The sequence below is a fragment of the Mesoplodon bidens genome (assembly GCF_964165515.1).
Source record: "Mesoplodon bidens genome assembly, chromosome: 14".
NCBI lineage: Eukaryota > Metazoa > Chordata > Mammalia > Artiodactyla > Ziphiidae > Mesoplodon > Mesoplodon bidens.
This window is the reverse complement of record NC_138170.1, coordinates 53,968,186-53,987,411: the sequence shown is the minus strand read 5'-3', so window position 1 is coordinate 53,987,411 and position 19,226 is coordinate 53,968,186. Positions and strand designations below refer to the sequence as shown.

Genomic DNA, 19,226 nt, shown 5'->3' with positions numbered 1-19,226 from the left:
GGGCTCAGTAGTTGTGGCACACGGGCTTAGTTGCTCCGCGGCATGTGGGATCTTCCCGGAACAGGGCTCGAATCCATGTCCCCTGCATTGGCAGGCGGATTCTTAACCATTGCGCCACCAGGGAAGTCCCTGCCCATCTTAAATTTTGTTCCCTTCTGAAAGCCCCCCCCTTTTTTTTTTACTTACGATAGAAAATAAGTGCACATTGCTTTCATTTTGGTCATTCTTATGGCTTTTGTATTCCCTTTACCTACAATTCCCTGTGTGACCTTGGGCAAGTAACTTAACCTCTTTCCTCATCTGTAAAATACCAGGGAATCATAACCGCGCCTACTTCATTAAATGATTTAGTACTTGTTGAAGTGCTTAGACTAATACTCAACGAGTGTCAATTCTAAAAGTAATTATTATTCATGGCATTAAATAATGGATATATAATATTCTATAGTGCCTGGCACGTTAATACTCAATAGTTGTCGGCTCTTGTCACTAATGATTTTAGGGTACTAAGCATTTTGCAATTTTAGTGGTTGTCTTTATGCTCCCATCAGTTTTAAAGCTCTTTGACAGCAGGTAGTTTTTCTTTCTCAGCTCTGAATCTCTGTATCTCCGAAGTACCTACTATATGCTTAATGCATGCTTATGGGATTATACTGAAGTCCACAGGCAGTGGAGGCCAAGAAGTCCCAAAGAAGCCCTTCCTGAGCAGGTGCCCCAAGTCCCCTGTCTTTGGGGTTGTGCCTTCAGTCCTGGGCTTCTTGATCATGTCATCCTTCCTCAAGGTCTTAAAGGAAGCAAGTGTGTCTGGGTGCCTAGCTCTTGAGTCCAGCAGACTATACACTCCGCCTAGAATACCTATAGCAGGTTCATCTGAAAATTATCCAGAATGACCAAGACAGTTCTTCCTGTTTTTAATTATGTTTTAAAGAGCATGTCTCTGAGCCATGTTTCTGACTCCTAGCCTAACGAATGAAATCCCTTTTTGATACAGTGTTGTCCTCAGGTAGCAGTGGGTGGGAAGGCTAGGAAAGTGACACCTGGAGATCACTGGAGTGTGGTCTTCTCATTTCTAAATTATACCGGGATTAGGTTTTTAGGCATTGAAAATACAGATCATGACACAAAAGTTGAGGATCCTGACACCTGGGGTTTTCCCTGCTGCTTTGCAAAGAAGGCTGCCCTCCTGCTGGAACTTAGACCTCAGCAGAGTCTGGGTTAAGAGCAGCGGTGTGTCTACAAGCACAGCTAGCAGGTAGGGGGTGGTGGCCCCTAGGGGCACCATCATACAGGAGCCCAAGCCCCTCTTTTGCCTCTTTGGAGAAACTTCTTTTTGAAGTTTGATGTGTAACAGGAATAGTCTATATTTTTATTATTTATTATTGCAATAATTCCTGGATTACTGCAAGCCTATGTAATATTTCAATTCCAAGTGAGTTTTTTCCAACTGTTACTTTAATCTTTTACATTTTTATTCTGTTTGTGATCGTCTTCTACGAGTCAGTAGTGTTCACTGAGTTATGAGATATCTAAATTTCAGCAAGGCATTTGATGAAGTCTCTCCTGATGTTCTTGTAGATAACATGTGAGCAGAATGGTAGAGTTAGGAGGATTCATAACTGGAGAATACCTAGACCCTAAGAGAGCTGGTTAATGAATTGGTGAGAGCTTGGAATGGGGCGGGGGATGGGGCAGGCAGGGAGACAACTGTAATACTCACCAACGCCCTCTGTCCTCCACGCTGGTCCAGTCCACATTTTTAGTGATAACTTACAGCCTGCTTGTCCAATTGAGGTTTACCCAGCTTCCATTGGATGATGAATGTGCTGTATGAAGATCTGGGTTCTGGGAGGTACCCAAGACTCCTTCCCCAGCCAGTCCCCCAGTGCTGCCAGTTTTATTCCTTCGATGCTTCTCAAACGCATCTTCTTCCTGTCTGTTCCTTGCTTTACACCCTCATCGTTTCTCTCTTCCACTACTGCAGCAGTCGTTCAGCTGGGCTCCCTGCCTCTAATATTGGCCTCTCAGCAGTAAGAACACTTCAGTGGACATGTTCACCTGACCTTGTTGCTTAAAATAACCCCTCGATGGCATCCCCTTGCCTGCAGAAAAATGTCCAAGCTCCTTCACGTGGCCAAGGAGGTTCCCCATGTCCTGGACATGCTGCTGCTTTAGCCTCATCTCCCGCTGTTCCCCACCTCGAATTCTGTGCTGAGGTCAGACTGCCTATAGTTCCTCATGTGGTCCATTCTGTTTTATGCCTTTGAACCTTTGAACCTTGGCTTGGAACCTTGGCTTGGAACCTTTGCTTGGTGGTTCCAACGCATTCTCCTCTCTCTTCCTCTGTAAGACTCAGGTTATCACTTCCACCACTATATTAGAATCACCTAGTCATTCATTTCTCTTTCTCAAGTTAGAATATAAACTCCCTAAAGCCATTATTCTTATTTCACTTAGCACCCAGCACATAGTAAGCAGGCAATAAATATTTGTGATCAGAACTGAGAATACAAAAAGATCTCAGCAATCTAAAAGATAGACCATAAAATTTAACAGGCATCCGCTTCAGTTTAAAACAAAGAAAACAAGTCTTGATTTAAGTCCTGAGTACAAGGTGGGAGATGGATGACTCACCACTGTCAGTGGACCATGTGAAAAAGAAAGGCCTGCGGTTCAGTTGACTTTATGCTCCACATGAGTCAACGATGTGATACAACTCCAGGAACCTCATGTGAGAACAGGGCAAGCAACAGTCCTGCTGCTCAGACCACGAGGGAGAGTCGTGTGCTGTTGTGTGGCGCCATGCCTGAAGAGGGGTGAGGCACATCCAAAGGAAGGTGGCTTAGAACAGTGAGAGAGGGTGGACCCCATCATCTGGGGACTAGTTGAAGGAAGTAGGGGTGTTTCACCTGGAGAAGACAGAGGGGATATAATAACTGTATTCAAATGCCTAAAGGGCTCAAAATGCAGAATTGGGCCACTGAGTGGAAACTCCAAAAAGAACTTCGTGGCAAATAGATCTATTAACAGTGGAACAGTCTGTCTTGTGAGCTCCAAATCACTGTAGGGTTCTACCAAGAGGCTCTGAGAAGAGGTGCTGTAGAGGGGATCTGAGCCCCTGAGGGAAGCGTGGACTAGGTGTTCTTTTATCCTGCTCAGCTTTGAGGCTTGAGGATTCAAGAGGTCACTGAGTTTATATTTATTGACTATTAGGCAGGGGTGCCAGGAGCACATCTTCTGATAGGAATGCCTTCTGTCACTCTAGGGGGAAAATTATGAATTACCTAAATAGAAAGTGCTTCTGGGCCAGAAGTCTGAATCTTAGTGACCTAGTCACTTATTACATGGTTAGTGTGAAATCTACTCAAGAATGACGTCTGGTTGTCCCACCCAGGGTATCCAGAGTCTTGTGTGTTCACCCTATGTCCTTTTGTGGAACTTTGAATAAAGTGATTGCCTCTTTTCCTTTGCTTTTTTGTTTTTTAGTTCTGGAGCATCTTGGCTTCTGGGAGGAAGTCAGAAGGATCATCTTGGGATCAGAGTTGATAACCGGATTCCCCTATACCTTCACGGTGCCAGGCCTGCCCCAGTACCTCCAGAGCCTCACCAAACTGGCCATTGCTGCAGTGTGGGCAGTAGCGGCCCAGGCTGGAGAGCAGGCAAGGGACGTTCCCATCTCCTTCTCTCAGCTGTTAGAGTCTTCCTTCCCTGAAGTGCGCCTGCTGACGCTGGAAGCCCTGTTGGAAAGGTTCTCAGCAGCAGCCTCGGGACTAGGAGAGAAGGGACTGCCGCCCCTGCTATGGAATACGGAAGGGACATTCTTGATGTTGGCTATGAAGGAAAATCACCCAGAATGCCTCTGCAAGGTGAAGTCTCTGGTGTACTGACCATCCCTTTCCACTCCCCACCGTCTTTGGCGAGCCCACTGGAGTGATAAGGTCAGGAGGCAGGATCAGTTTGGGCATCTCCAGGATTGGAAGGAGATTCAGCATCCAAAGGGCAAGGACTCTCTCGCACGATGCTTGGCATGGCTTCATGCATAAAAGAGCGCTAAGAAAAGTGTTTGATGATAATGGTATTGATGACAGAGATTAACCAAAGATAGAGATTGAGAGAGTAAGCAGTCTTTGCTGACGTGGCTCTTTGGGGGCAGATGGTCACCTGGAAAGGAAAGGGCACTAACCTAGGAATATGGCGTCTACCCTCTGATCCCAGTATGCCACTGCTCTAGACTGTCTTGGTCTCGCAAAGCTATTAAGGGGGAAAAAAGAAGTCAGTGGGCGGTTTTTGAAAGATAGAGTCCCTTATTGGTACAAATGATTACTATTTAGATTCTGGAGACTTTTCTGAGGTGTGTGTGTGTTTGTTTGTTTGTTTTCCATGGATCTGGCTCACACAGATACTGAAAATTCTCCATTGCATGGACCCCAGTGAGTGGCTTCCTCAGACAGAGCGCTGTGTCCATCTAACCCCAAAGGAGTTCTTGATCTGGACAATGGATATTGCTTCCAATGAAAGGTTTGCCTCCAGTGCTCCCTGTGCAAACTTGGTACAACACATGGTCCCATCAGTCAGTTACGTAATGAACTTGAGCACAGTCCTGACCTAAGGACTCAGGTCCTGTATTTCATTCTAAGTCTCAGCCTGTGTTCTAAGCCCAAGCAATAGAATGATGTCAGTGTGCCCCATTAGTTACCAAAAGGGAATTGCTTCCGGAGGCATTTGTATAGCCACAAGATAGAGATTTCCAGTAGTATTCACAGCCACATGGATTACAGACTATCTGTAAAAACCATATGTATATAAAATGTTCGATTTTATTTATTTATGTATGTATTTTCATATTTATTTATTGAAGTATAATTGACTTACAATATTATATTAGTTTCAGGGTGATTATATGTTTTGTGTGATTTCTGGCTGACTTTCCTAGGTCTGAAATACAAAGTGAAGCTCTGAGACTCGCCTCCAAAGTGATTGCCCACCACATGCAGACGTGTGAGGAGGTGAGGTTGATTTCCCCTGTTTTGGGGTCCAGATCTCTGTCCTCTGATTTCCCTGGAAGGTGTCAGTAAAAGTAAACTGTCCCACAGGCAGAATCTCTGTGGCATATGTGTGTAGCTTCTACAGAAATATCATTCATGTTGGTCTTTCACTTTAGGTATAACTTGGGGAGAATTTTCTGAGCACCATGTTTGGCATTTCCTTTCTCTTGTTCTGGGCACATTTGATTTGAGTCCATGAGGGCAACACAGCCTCCTCCCTCCAGGACATACGTGCATTTATGCCCAAACTCCTTGTTTTTTCCTGTTTTTCTCGCTAGACTCTTCATCTAATGAGGGAATGAGCAAGTCAGTTCCAAGGATTGCAAGTCACTAGGATTGCATCCTAGTCAACTATGAATGAAAATATATCACTAAGGCTTAAATATCCCCCCAAAACGTGGTCCAGTTGGCTTTGTGTGGAGGCCCAGATGTGTCCCACCTGTCTTAGGACATGTCTTTGGGGGTGGGGTGGACCTAAAGTAATCAAAACAGCTTCCTGGGGAAGAAAAGGGAACCCTTCTACACTGTTGGTGGGAATGTAAATTAGTGTAGCCACTGTGGAAAACAGTATGGAGGTTCCTTAAAAAACTGAAAATAGAGCTACCATATGATCCAGCAATCCCACTCCTGAGCATATATCCAGAAAAGATGAAAACTCTGATTTGAAAAGATACATGCACCCCAGTGTTCATAGCAACACTATTTACAATAGCCAAGACATGAAAACAACCCAAGTGCCTATCAACAGACAGTTGGCTTAAGGAGATGGGATATACACATACAATGGAATATTACTCAGCCATAAAAAAGAATGAAATAATGCCATTTGCAGCAACATGGATGAACCTAGAGAATATCATGCTAAGTGAAGTTAGGTCAGACAGAGAAAGACAAATAGCATATGATATCACTTATATGTAGAATCTAAAAAATAATACAAATGAATCTACGTACAAAACAGAAACATACTCACAGACATAGAAAACAAACTTATGGCTACCAAAGGGGAAAAGGAAGGTGGGAAAGGGATAAATTAGGAGTATGGGATTAACAGATACAAACTACTATACATAAAATAGATAAGCAACAAGGATTTACTATATAGCACAAGGAACTATATTCAGTATCTTGTAATAACCTATAATGGGAAATAATCTGAAAAATATATATATATATAACTGAATCACTTTGCTGTACACCACTGTAAGTATAGTTGAAGTAAATCAACCATACTTCAATTAAAAAAAAAAAACAGCTTCCTGGAACGATGCCTTAGGACAAATACTTGCATACTTAGGGGCATATGAGAAAGATGCCACCATCAGAGAATTATTATAAATAGAAGTCAGTCAATACCACAGTAAAATTACCTGAAGATCTTGGTTTCACATCACCACACTGTGATCGTGGCCCCATAACATTGTGGATTCCTATTCCTTATGCTCCAACAGCCCTGAGAGAGGTACTGGGGGTACAAGGATGAAGAAGACTGGAGGGCAGTCTAATGAGAGAAAAGGAGCATTAGATCATGATATTAAATGATACTCCAGTAGGAAGGAGGCTGAGGGAAACCAGAGGCCGGAGGGAGTGTTTGCAGAGCTGAGGAAGACTTCACATAGGAGATTGTTAAATTCAGAGAGAGAAGACCAGAGGGTGAGTACTAAGCAGATACACAGTTTCACTGGGTCTGTCATTCAGAGGCAGGCCAAGGGGCCAGAGCCAGCTGGTCACTAGGAGATGCAAAAGCTAAAAAAGAAAGTCATGTGTGTGTTTTGGGGAGGACAGGAGGAGAGTTTGTAGGAAGGGAGAGGATTTGCTTAAAAAAACTACAGCCTGGGGCAGGGGGGTGGGGGGTGGAGAAGAAGTTCTGAGAAAGTAGTCACAGGGCAGCCTAACAAGTCTGTCAAAAAACAGCGTTCTCATCTAAAGCCGTTTTTAACCAGTTGTCATGTGCATCTCAGAGGCACTGCTTGGTACTTGAATGAAGTGATATTTGAAGAATATTGGAAAATTTTCAGGGAGAGAAAAGTTAACAAGTCAGCAGCTTCCTCACGATCTAAGACACTGATCAGTTCAGTTCTGTAGATGCTTATAGATGATCAGAGGAGCCAGTAATCTCATTTTGAATATTTAAAGAGGGCTTAGCTGATAGGGGAAGTAAAATTTATTTGGAACAATAATCTCCTTTCTAGAAAAAGTAAAGAACCAGAGTTTAAAAGATGGAAACAACCCAAATGTCCATCAACTGATTGATGAATGGGTAAACAAAATATATCTATATAATGGAATATTTTTCAGCCATAAAAAGTAATGAAGTACTGATACATACATCCTACAGTGTGGATGAGCCCTGAAAACATGCTGATTGAAAGAAGCCAGTCACAAAAGACCACATATTCTATGATTCAATTTTTTAACCATTTTTTATTAAAGTATAGTTAATTTTGATTCAGTTTTATATATATATATACTTTTTCAGATTCTTTTCCATTATAGGTTACTACAAGATACTGAATATAGTTCCCTGTGCTATACAGTAAGTCCTTGTTGTTTATCTATTTTATGTACAGTAGTGTGTATATGTTAATCCCAGACTCCTAATTTATCTCTCCCCTTGCCCATCCACCATCCCCTTTGGTTACTGTAAGTTTGTTTTCTATGTCTGTGAGTCTATTTCTGCTTTGTAGATAAGTTCATTTATATTATTTTTTTAGATTCCACATATAAGAGATATCATATTATATTTGTCTTTGTCTGACTTACTTCACTTAGTATGATAATCTATAGGTCCATCCATGTTGCTGCAAATGGCATTATTTCATTCTTTTTTATGGCTGAGTAATAGTCCATTGTGTATATATGTCACATCTTCTTTATCCATGGATAAAGTTGATGGATACTTAGGTTGCTTCCATGTCTTGGCTAGTGTAAATAGTGCCACTGTGCACATTGGTGTAGCATGTGTCTTTTCCAATTAGAGTTTTCTCCGGATATATGCCCAGGAGTGGGATTGCAGGATCATATGGTAGTTCTAGTTTTAGTTTTTTAAGGAACCTCCAAAGTGTTCTCCATAGAGGCTACACTAATTTAAATTCCCACCAACAGTGTAGGGGAGGGTTCCCTTTTCTCCACACCTGCTCCAGCATTTATTATTTGTAGACTTTTTTTTTTTATATGGTGGATTTTATTTCCACGTTGGTTTTGACAGCTTTCACTTAGTTTAGGGTAGTGCATCTCTCTTCTCTCTACCACTGCCTTTTTTTTTTTTTTGCGGCACGTGGGCCTCTCACCGCTGTGGCCTCTGCCGCCGCGGAGCACAGGCTCCGGACGCGCAGACTCAGCGGCCACGGCTCACGGGCCCAGCCGCTCTGCGGCATGCGGGATCCTCCCGGACCGGGGCACGAACCCGCGTCCCCTGCATCGGCAGGCGGACCCCCAACCACTGCGCCACCAGGGAAGCCCTATTATCTGTAGACTTTTTAATGATGGCCATTCTTACTGGTATGAAATGATACCTCATTGTAGTTTTGATTTGCATTTCTCTAATAATTAGTGGTTTTGAGCATCTTTTCATGTGCCTGTTGGCCATCTGTATGATTCAGTTTATATGAAATGTGCAGAATGGACAAATCCATAAAGACAAAGTAGATTAACGGTTTAGGACTGGGCGAGGGGGAGCTGACAGGATGGGGATGATAACTAAAGTATACGGGACTTCCCTTTTTGGTGATGAAAATGTTCTAAAATTGACTGTGGTGATGGTTGTACACACATATCTGTGAATATACTAAAACTCATGAATTATGTATTTAAATGGGTAAATTATATGGTATGTGAATTGTATCTCAATAAAGCTGTTACTATAAAGAAACAACAATAGGGCTTTGTTTAAACAATAATGTTAGTTAGGATGCTGCTTTAAATGTAACAGAAACTCAAAAATACAGTGGCTTAAACCAGAGAGAAGCAGTCCAAAGCAGATAGTGGCTTGACATTATTGGGCTCCCAGGCCCTTCTACCTTGTTGTTCTGCTGTCCTTAACGTGGCTTCCATCTTCTGGTCCCAGATAGTTGCTCCAGCTCCCATCATCTTGTGCTTGTTCAACTAGCAGGACAGAGAAACCCAAGAAATGAAGGTCACACATCTTTCCTTACATGTGACCTGAAATTGCACAGATACCACTTTTTTTTTTTTTTTTTTTTTTTTTTTCTGTATGTGGGCCTCTCACTGTTGTGGCCTCTCCCATTGCGGAGCACAGGCTCCAGACGCGCAGGCCCAGCGGCCATGGCTCACAGACCCAGCCGCTCCGCGGCACGTGGGATCCTCCCGGGCCGGGGCACGAACCCCTGTCCCCCGCATCAGCAGGCGGACTCTCAACCACTGCGCCACCAGGGAGGCTCACAGATACCACTTTTAATGGCATCCCATTAGTCAGAACTTAATCACGTTACTCCCCAATACAAGGGAGCCTGGGAAACACATATGTAGTTCATCCCTAATTCCATGTCTGCCCATGTCACATCTTCTGAACTGCTGTATGTACACTTTGTACTTTTAGACCAGGGACTTGGTGGCCCCCAACCTGAAGCAGTGGGTTCAGTTGGTCCTCTCTTCTTGTGGAGATCATCTTCCCACCGAGTCCAGGCTGGCCGCTGCTGAAGTTCTCACCAGCACTGCACCATTTTTCCTCACCAACCCCCATCCCATTCTTGGTAAGTGCGCTGAGCCGCTGTTGGGTGGGGGGGTGGGGGGGGAGGTGTCCATCTTACCAAATGCACTAAAAGCGTGAATAGATGCTCTAGGTTAAAAGAAGAAGGGAAGATGAAAGGTGACAGCGTACACCATACCTTTACATCTTTCAAAGATCTTCCCACCGTCTCACTCTCCTACTCTAATCACTTTTCACCAACAGCCTCTTTTTTTTTTTTTAATGTAAATTTATTTATTTATTTTTAATTTTGGCTGCCTTGGGTCTTTGTTGCTGGGTGTGGGCTTTTCTCTAGTTGTGGCACACGGGCTTCTCATTGGGTGGCTTCTCTTGTTGCAGAGCACGGGCTCTAGGCGCGCGGGCTTCAGTAGTTGTGGCTCGCAGGCTCAATAGTTGTGGCTTTCGGGCTCTAGAGCACAGGCTCAGTAGTTGTGGCACACGGGCTTAGTTGCTCCGCGGCATGTGGGATCTTCCCGGACCAGGGCTCGAACCCATGTCCCCTGCATTGGCAGGCGGGTTCTTAACCACTGCGCCACCAGGGAAGCCCCACCAACAGCCTCTGAATTTGCCTCTTTTCTTTCTGTCTTGTCCCCCAAGCCATTCTCCTTATGCTTCCAAAAGCCTCTGTGGTCTTTCTGAAATACAGATCTGAGCATTTTCCTCCACTGCTTAAAGCCTTTGAGTGGGTGCCCATTGCCTTCAGGATAAAACCTAAATGCTCTTTAGCCTGGCTCAGAAGGCCCTTCCTCTTCTGTGCCCTGCCTGCTTCTCCCTCCTCACTGGCTACCACTCCCCATGCGTCATCAGTGGGGAACAGTTCTCTAAACAAACTGCTGCTCGACTGACTCCTGTTGGTCTTTCAAGACTCAGCCTAACCATCACCTCTTCCAGGAAGCCTGTTGCAGTGACCTTGGTGAGAAATAAATGGGACAGAGTGAAGTGTGGCCTTGAGGAAGAAGAAAGACCAGGCTCGAAGGCATTTAGGAAGTAGAATCAGCAGGACTTGGTGTTGAGGTTAATATAAAGGGAACATTCAAGGATGACTTCCAGGCTTCTGGCTTAAATGACTAGGATGACTGCTGGTTCCTTTCACTGAAAGTAGTTTTAAGTTTAAGCCATCTTTGGACTTCCCTGGTGGTCCAGCGGTTAAGACTCTGAGCTTGCACTGCAGGGTGCGCAGGTTCAATCCCTGGTTGGGGAAGATCCTGCATGCAGCACAGCATGGCCAAAAAATAAAATAAAAAAAGTTTAGGGCTTCCCTGGTGGCTCAGTGGTTGAGAGTCCGCCTGCCGATGCAGGGGACACGGGTTCGTGCCCCGGGCCGGGAAGATCCCACATGCCGCAGAGCGGCTGGGCCCGTGAGCCATGGCCACTGAGCCTGTGCATCCGGAGCCTGTGCTCCACGACGAGAGAGGCCACAGCAATGAGAGGCCCGTGTACCACAAAAAAAAAAAAAAAGTTTAAGGCATCTTTGGGAAGTAAAGGTAGAGGTATTTTGAAATCAAATAGATGTACAGTTCCAACCATATTCTCTATTTTCATGTCTCTTTCCTCATGCCACCCCCTGTCCTTCAAGAGTAATAATTAGGAAAGAGCATCATATCAATGGTGGTTGAGAAAACCGAGCTTTAGGAAACCCAAAGGAATTGAAAAACCATAGGGGGTTTTGTTTTAACTTAAAAAAAATTTTTTTAATTGTAGTGTTTTGTTTTAAGCATAGGGTTTACTAAAAGGAAAACTCAGGACCCAAAGCCGTGTCTGAGTCCTGACCCTGCCCTCTCCTGCCATCTTACCCCCATATTAACCATGCTGGGATTCTCTTCCATCCATTATGGGAATTCTGTTTTTGTTCTCCTCTTCCATGCCCAGCCCTGGAGAATAAATCATGGTCCCTGCATCTGGGGAGCTTTCAGTATAGTTGTGGAGAAAAGATTTACAGAATAAAAAAAAGAACTGCTTTTTCAGGTGGTGGGATTCAAATTTTAAGTGTTATCAGAGTTCAGACCAATCAAGTGTCTCATGTCTCTGGATCTATCTGAGAAAGAGTTGTCTTTGGTATCTTCATACATCTTTCTTCTAAGTCAGCGGTCCCCAGCCTTTTTGGCACCAGGGACTGGTTCTGTGGAAGACAGTTTTTCCACAGACGGGGGCGGAGTGGGGAGAGGGTTCAGGCGGTCATGCGAGCGGTGGGGCGGGGATGGGGAGCGGCTGATGAAGCTTCGCTGGCTCCCTTCCTGCTGTGCAGCCCAATTCCTAACAGGCCCCAGCCTCGGGGGTTGGGGACCCCTGTTCTAAGTGACTTTTAGGCATCTTTTCTACACCCAAAGGGGGACTGAAAGGGGACCTGCTACAATTTTGCTTTAATCATTGGACCCAGAGGAATAAGAGCAAAGGTTTATAAACTTTGGTGACACTTCTCAGGGAGGGTAATGTCATTTTGCAGCACATTTTCTGGGTGACTTTGGCTGCTCTGACCCTGGTTCATAGCAGGAGAATGTGTGTGGAATAATGTAGAATTTCTGAGTGAAACTGAGTCCTGGGCAAAAGCCACTGGTTCATCATGAATTGTTGGAGCTGCTTAGGGCATCACAGGCAGTGAAGAAGGAGGTCGGCCGTGGCTGGCGGCCTGCAAGAACATGAAAAACAGGCACAGAACTGAGAGGCAAAGGACATAAAGTGCATGGGGACAAGTCAAGGGCAGACCGAAGTCATTTAAGGAGAAAGAAAAATTGAAATGGACTAAAGAGGGAAGATTGCGGACCTTAGCGGTATAAGAAAATGTTAAGAAAGGGAAATCTGAAACCCTAGAGAACAATTAGAATGGATAGGTTCTGAAAGACTGAGTAAAATTTAAAGCCAGATTTATAACAGACAGGAGAGCACAAACCCCAGAGGGAGGCATTGCTGCTCTCAGTATGACTAGAGCATTGGTGGCTCTGATATTGGGCTCTCTGTGGACAGATGAGGGAGAGGGTGAGCTAAGGAGAGCTCTCAGGGCGGGGTTGGTTCCCCACTGAACATCAAGGGATGATGAGTGGTGGTCTTCCATGGCAACCCACCCCACCTGGACAGTATGTGTCCCTCCTTTGAGGCCCTGCCCCCTCTCCCCTCCCTCACGCAGTCCTCCTCCTGTTACACCAGTCTCCTGGGACCTTTCCCTGTGGTGAGTCACAGCCACGTGTCTCCAGTCCTGCCTTCTCCTTACCTTGTGTTCTCCACTTGATGTCCCTTTCGGGTGCTCAGGGGCAGACACTGTCTGTTCCTGGTCTCTGGTCCCCAGCAGCACGATGCACAGGGACTTGATAGGGTCCCTGCCCAGGGGCAATGGCGGTCAGGTCGTAGGCCCCGCGTAGACGTGGCACGGGCTGGTGCCTTTATCATGGTTCTTTGCTTTTTTTCAATTCTTGCCCCCCCAAAGCATAATCTTGATTGAAACTTTGCTTTCAGAATTTATAAGCTGAAACAGTCACTCCAGTTAACACTGGGCTAGTTTCCCCAAAGCACTCTTGATGCATAAAGTTTCATTCTGAGAAGCATGAGTCATTGACTAAGGCCCGTTGACAGCTGGGCCTTAGTCAGCCAAGGCCGTACCTTCTAGGGGGCCTTGGCTGAGGCTGGTTGCCTCCAGAAGTGTTTCCTATTCAAAAGGACATTTTCAGACCTGTCCCCTTAGGGTCCTCTCTCTTCTGGCATTTATCTGACTCTCAAGTCTCCCTTCCTTGCAGTACCCACAAAAAAGGAGTAACTGTTGCTCATTCAGTACTGGATTTGAAACAGTATTTGTACCTGCTTGTAAGTTGCATCCTAGGTAATTTGAATTCTTTTTGGCCTTCTTAGGACTGCAAGATACGCTTGCTCTCTGGAAAAGTGTCCTCACCCTCCTGCAGAGTGAGGAGCAAGTAATCCGAGATGCAGCCACAGAAACCGTGATGGCTTCCATGTCACAGGAAAACACATGCCAGTCAACAGGTACCTCATTCTTAGCTTTCTTCGATGCCTTATTGCTCTCGGACAGGGGTTGGCACACTTTCTGTAAAGGGCCAGAGAGTGAATATTTTAGGCTTTGTTGGCCATTCAGTCTCTGTCTCAACTCTGCCATTTTAGTGGGAAAGTAGCCATAAACAATAGGAAAACAAGTGTACGTGAGTGTGTTCCAATAAAGCTTTATTTATAAAAACAGGTGGCTTCCCAGATTTGATCTGCTAACCACAGTTCGCTGACCTCTGCTCTAGGACATCATAGAGAAAAATTGCTTTCAGAGGTAGAAATGTAGTAAACAGTGCCTTTTGTTAGTGACATTGACATCCTTTTTAAATAAGGCCAAGTCTGGATCTTCTGTGTGGTTACATAATCCAGAGATCTAGATCCATCATTTTGCTCCTCTGTGCATTTCTACACATAAAAGAAACAGGTGAGTGTAAGTCAAGTTGGTCCTCTTTGTGCCTTGGCTCCTCATTGGGTGGTGACGTCAACCCAGGGGGCAGGAGGGGAGTGGAAAGAGGAGCAGCCTAGGTGGGTGGTTCTGAGCTCATAGCCACTCAGCTCATAATATGAGCTGTTAGGGCCCTGGGCCCTAGTTACCTGTATGCAATGGCAAATGCTGTGGAAGCAAAAGGGAACTCCAGGCTGCAGGTGGAAAACGAGCTGCTGGGTGGAAGGGATGGGGCTAGGTGGAGTAGAAGCAAGGTCACACCTCTGGGCAAATGGCCATCTGGGAGGGTGACCACTCTGGTGGACTTGGATTCCATGCACTTGGGGCTAGGTGTCAGGAAAGATCTCTGGGTCAGCCATCCCAAAGAGAAGTAAGAACACCGTTTTGAGACAGGTAGTCACAGGCTGAGCAAAGACGTTTACCTTAATGGACAGCAGGATGGGAGGGGAAATAGCCATACTGTGTTGGTAACTGATTCGGGCCCCTCACTCCCATGGGTAGGGTTGTGGTCCCTGGAAGCTTCTCCTAGAATGTGTGAACATCCCCATACCTGAGTCCTCCGTTGTAATGGTCTGGGCACTTTTCTCTACATGTATGGAAGGAGCTGGTGTCTTAATAATCTTCCAGTGATACTGCTCCAGGGCAGATTTAGCCAGGATCAGCTTGGCCTCTCAGTGGGAAAACATTCAGATCGGTGCTGCGAGTGCTGTACTAGCAGCCTTCTCCCCATCCCTGTCCTCATACCTAAAATTCTGCCATTAATGATTCATTCCTTTTCCAATTGTGCATTTTCCTTAGAAGGACACACAGAGCACCAAGCAAGTGCTAAGTAAGCGCTAAGTAAGCATTTGGTGGAACGTAACACTCACTAGACTTCTATAGGACCCTCTCACCAAAGATGGGAAAGATCATTTCATGGTGGAATTCATAAGTGGACTTCTTCCCTCCTAGTCTTTAGAGTTTTTGCCCTGCTACTTTTATTTCTTTCAGAATTTTTCCCAGTTCATTTATAGTAAAACTATATTACCATGTTCTCCCTCCTTGTGGTTTGAATTTTTTCTCAAGAAATAGAAATCAGTAATTATATTTTGAGTGTCTTTTGCGTGTGAAACTCCATGTGTGAAAGCCTCTGAGGGAGTAAGTAATGTAAAAGCCTACTTGTCTATCTTTGTATTCCCTATCTTGGTCCATAAAAGAGAATCTGAGGTGTGAAAAGACAAGAATTCTATAACAGCTAAACGTAGTATGTTACCCTGGACCAGATCCTGTACTGGAGGGGTGAAAAGCCATACAGGAAATTATTAGAATAGCTGACAATATTGAAATATTGTCTATAGATTAAAATTGATATTAAATTTCATGAATTTGATAACCATACTATGATTTTGTAAGAGAATATTTTTATTAGGAAATACACAACTGAAATATTAAGGTGGAAAAGGGCACAATGCCTGCAACTTACTCTCAAATGGTTCCGAAAAAAATAAAACTATGTGTGCGTATAAATAGTAAACACAGATAGGTAGTTGCTGTACTTGCATCTTTTCCATATGTTTAAAATTATTTCAAAATAAAATGTTTTTTAAAAAACCCAAGTCCACAACTAGAAAAGACTAACACAGTATATATTGGTAGACCATCTGGCTGGTTTATCAACTATTCCACCCCCCCCAGTGTGACTCCTTTCTCCTAAATTACATGAAAACATCCTGCCTGTCCCCCACCTTTTTTTTTTTTTTTTAACTCATTTTGAGTGAATTTTTGCATCCGAAAAATCAAACCCAAGCCAGATACCTCCCATTCAGAGATCTCAGCAGCATGATGTCGCCGTGTGGGGATACTCATTCAGCATGTCCCCGTGTGTTCTCTGTTCTGCCTGATAGCAGTGCTTAAACAGAATCTCTGTAATGCAGCGTGATTTTCTTAAGCAAAAAATGCACATCTTTCTGCTTTAGACTGAAAAGTAACTGAGGATTGAGTATCACCCCCTGATTTTTCACTTTAGTCAGAAGTTTAGCCAGCTGATTCATTAGAACAATATTGTCTTGTTTTGACATCTCTCAAGGATACCAAGCAGCTGATGGTAAGTCTTCACATTCCTTCAGCACACAGGGGTTTTGTAGCATACCCTGCTAATGGTTTGCTCTTTGGTGGTCCAAAGTCCATTATTACTACTGAGTCTTGAATACCTTGAAAATACGTGTCATTTCATTAATTTTGTCCTCAAATCAGTGGTTTAAAAAGTGCCACAGTAATATCATAATATTAAATTATGTTAATATTTAATGTCTTCTTTGAGAAGGCTAAATATTGTTAAATTAATTCTTACTTCTCCTCCTAAGAAAGAAAGAAATCATGAGGACTCCTTGCCTCTGAGATCTCATCCTGTAAATGAGGGCTGGATGGGGAAGAAAGAGCTCTGTGCTCATACTGACAGCCTGCTGGGGACGTGGAGAGATGGAGGTGCATTTTGGTTGCGGGGTCTAGGGAGGTTCCTGAGAGTGGCGCTGGCCCAGAGGAAGGGATAAGTGGCAGATGAGAACATTTCAACACGGAAGGAAAAGTCGGAGCCAAACCTGGAGTTGGGGGCAACTTGGGAGCCGATTGGGGAGCAGCAAGTGGACTTGTGTGGCCAGAACATAGGCTGAGGCCAGGGGGGTGGAGCGGGAGGCAAAGCTAGAAAGGCGGGAGTGGCCACACTTGGGATGGCTTTGAATGCCAAGCCAAGGACCTCCTCTTGTAGGCGAAGGGAGGCTGGAGAGGCTTTCACACAGAGGAGTAGTGTTGCCAGGAACGTGGGTGTGAGGGGCTCTTTCTGGCAGCTGTGCATGAGATGGATCAGGGCTGGGGCTGAGTCAGTGGGGGTGAGTCAGGAGATCAACTGGGAGCTGGTAGCAAGAGTCCTCATGAGCCACCATCCATGGTGATGGGGTAGAGAGAGCATGGGGTAGACTCAAGAGGATTTGGGGGCTGTGCTTGTGGGCGGTGGGAGAGAAGGGAAAGCAGAGACGACCTCAAGGTTTCAAACACCTCGACGTGCCTCTGGCACTCACAAAGCAGTTGGGCTATCACGTTCCAGGAAGTGAAACTTCCTGGAACTGGGAAAGGCACTTAGAGGCCACAAGTCACTGTGATCTGGGACAGAGTATTCCTTAGGCCTTGGAGAGATGGGCAGTGGAAACTGAGAGGGCAAAGGGGGACCTTTATCAGCTGGAGGAACAGAGTGCGCTGTCCGGCTCTGTCCTGCCCTCTCCAGCACACGGCGCAGTGCCCCTGGGAGCCCCCGGCAAGCCGTCGCAGGGCAGCTGCTGGTGCTGGTAGCTCTGGCTAGAAACCATGGAAGAGGCAAGCATGAAACCAGTCGCTGTGCACACGGCTGGCTTTAGGTGGAGATTTGTGGTGTGGATTAGTTCATGATTCTGGAAATAACTCAGTGTTTAGATAGCCCTTGTGAGGATGGATTTGTTGGTCACCTTCTTGCCTGCCGAGTTCTTCTGCTGTCCTCCTGCATGTGCGCCACCCAACATGGTCACCTGGAAGGTGGAACTCATAGGCTATTAACAACCCTCTGAGCACCCCTGAGGCCCCTTCAGCTTTAGATGGGAGGAAGCCCCAGCAGCGGGACCCTCCCTGCCCCTCCCCTCCCCTCTGTGCCCGTCACAGCACGCCAAGAGGACAGAAGAAATGGCACATCTAGGGCTCAAGAGGAGGGGATTGAAGTTCACAGCCGGGAAGAGACAGTGTACGGGCAGGACTCCAGGTGGGCCTCCACCTCTCTCCTGCCCCTGCTCTGACTTGACTTCAAGCCTTGAAATGCTCTGGAAAGAGCTCTCGTTTCAAGAGCAGGAGACACTCAAGGCCGTAGCTCGGCCGCTCCCACTTCCCGGGCTCTCCCACTTCTGCCTGAGCAGCTCGCTCACATCTGTCTTATAGACTCATATATCAGGATTTCACATCAGAGCTCATTTGAACAAGGGCTTCCGTGTGAGGGAAGAAACCAACCTGGACACTATTTAAATTTAAATCACTAGCTTTGTGTGATTCTCAAGTGAGGCAGACAGAGTTCTGGGTGGAAGCAACAGGAGAGGCCCCTGTGAAGGTACGAATTTTAACAGCCTGTTTAGGAGGAGGAGAGGATGAAAAAGCACCTTTAAAAAAAGCACCCCACCCAGAGGTCTAGAAGATGGCCAGAATTCAGCAATGCGGGGTTATTCTGTAGCCTTTTTTTTTTAAATTGTATTGAAGTATAGTTGATTTATAATGTTGTGTTAATTTCTGCTGCACAGCAAAATGATTATCGAGTTATACATACATATATTCTTTTCCATTATGGTTTATCACAGGATACTGGATATCATTCCCTGTGCTGTACAGTAGGACCTTGTTGTTTATCCATCCTGTATGTAGCAGTTGGCATCTGCATGGCCTCTCTTTGATGTAGAACCCTGTGTCTCTGTTACAGGGTCTCTGTTGGGTCTAACTCGATAGGCTAGTGTCAGACTTGAGGACTCCAGAGTAAGAGGATAGAAGGCTCTGACCTGAGGGTCCCACAGAGATGGCTCAATCTGGAGGCCCTCGGGCGGAACCCTGCGTGCTCACCTTGCGGAGCTGGGGGCTCTCTGAGCAGGAGATGGGTGGGAGGGGCTGCCGGCAGGCAGGGGGCTGTTAGCCTTCTGAAGCCCCTTCCTCCGGCACCGCACCCTCTCCAGCTCGGGATCTCCCTCCCCTCCCTCCTCTTCCAGCTTCATCCTGCGTTTGCCGCCTGATTCAGGAGGCCTCCTCCCTTTCCCTGTTTCCATTTATGAGATTCAAAGAAAGGTTTCTGATACCCAGCAGTCGCTTTAGTTTTGCAGGAAAAGAAAGAGAAGCCAGTTAACAAGGAATTTGAAGGGGGGCCCAGACCTCAAATCACTGTCAGTGTGTAGGTTCAAGAAGGATGACTCCTCGGCAGAAACTTTTTGTATTTAGCTGTAATTGACATAAAAGGTAGAAACTTTCTAATGAAGAGAATGTAAAAGACTTTTGAGAAAGAAAGAGAGAGATA

General features: G+C 45.4%; 1 protein-coding gene across 1 annotated transcript in view; it reads left to right on the top strand.

The window, feature by feature from the left end:
* Positions 1-13,892, top strand: part of LOC308627529 (tRNA (32-2'-O)-methyltransferase regulator THADA-like) — a gene marked incomplete at its 5' end in the record, with an annotated part of 186,029 nt that extends 172,137 nt beyond the window's left edge. The window contains 5 exons of the mRNA XM_081253798.1: positions 3,484-3,863; positions 4,397-4,515; positions 4,931-5,003; positions 9,601-9,754; positions 13,588-13,892. Of these exons, the coding sequence (XP_081109924.1) occupies positions 3,484-3,863; positions 4,397-4,515; positions 4,931-5,003; positions 9,601-9,754; positions 13,588-13,865 (1,004 nt within the window). The 3' untranslated portion in view covers positions 13,866-13,892. The remainder of the gene's footprint in view (positions 1-3,483; positions 3,864-4,396; positions 4,516-4,930; positions 5,004-9,600; positions 9,755-13,587) is intronic.
* Between the last annotated feature and the right edge of the window lie 5,334 nt (positions 13,893-19,226).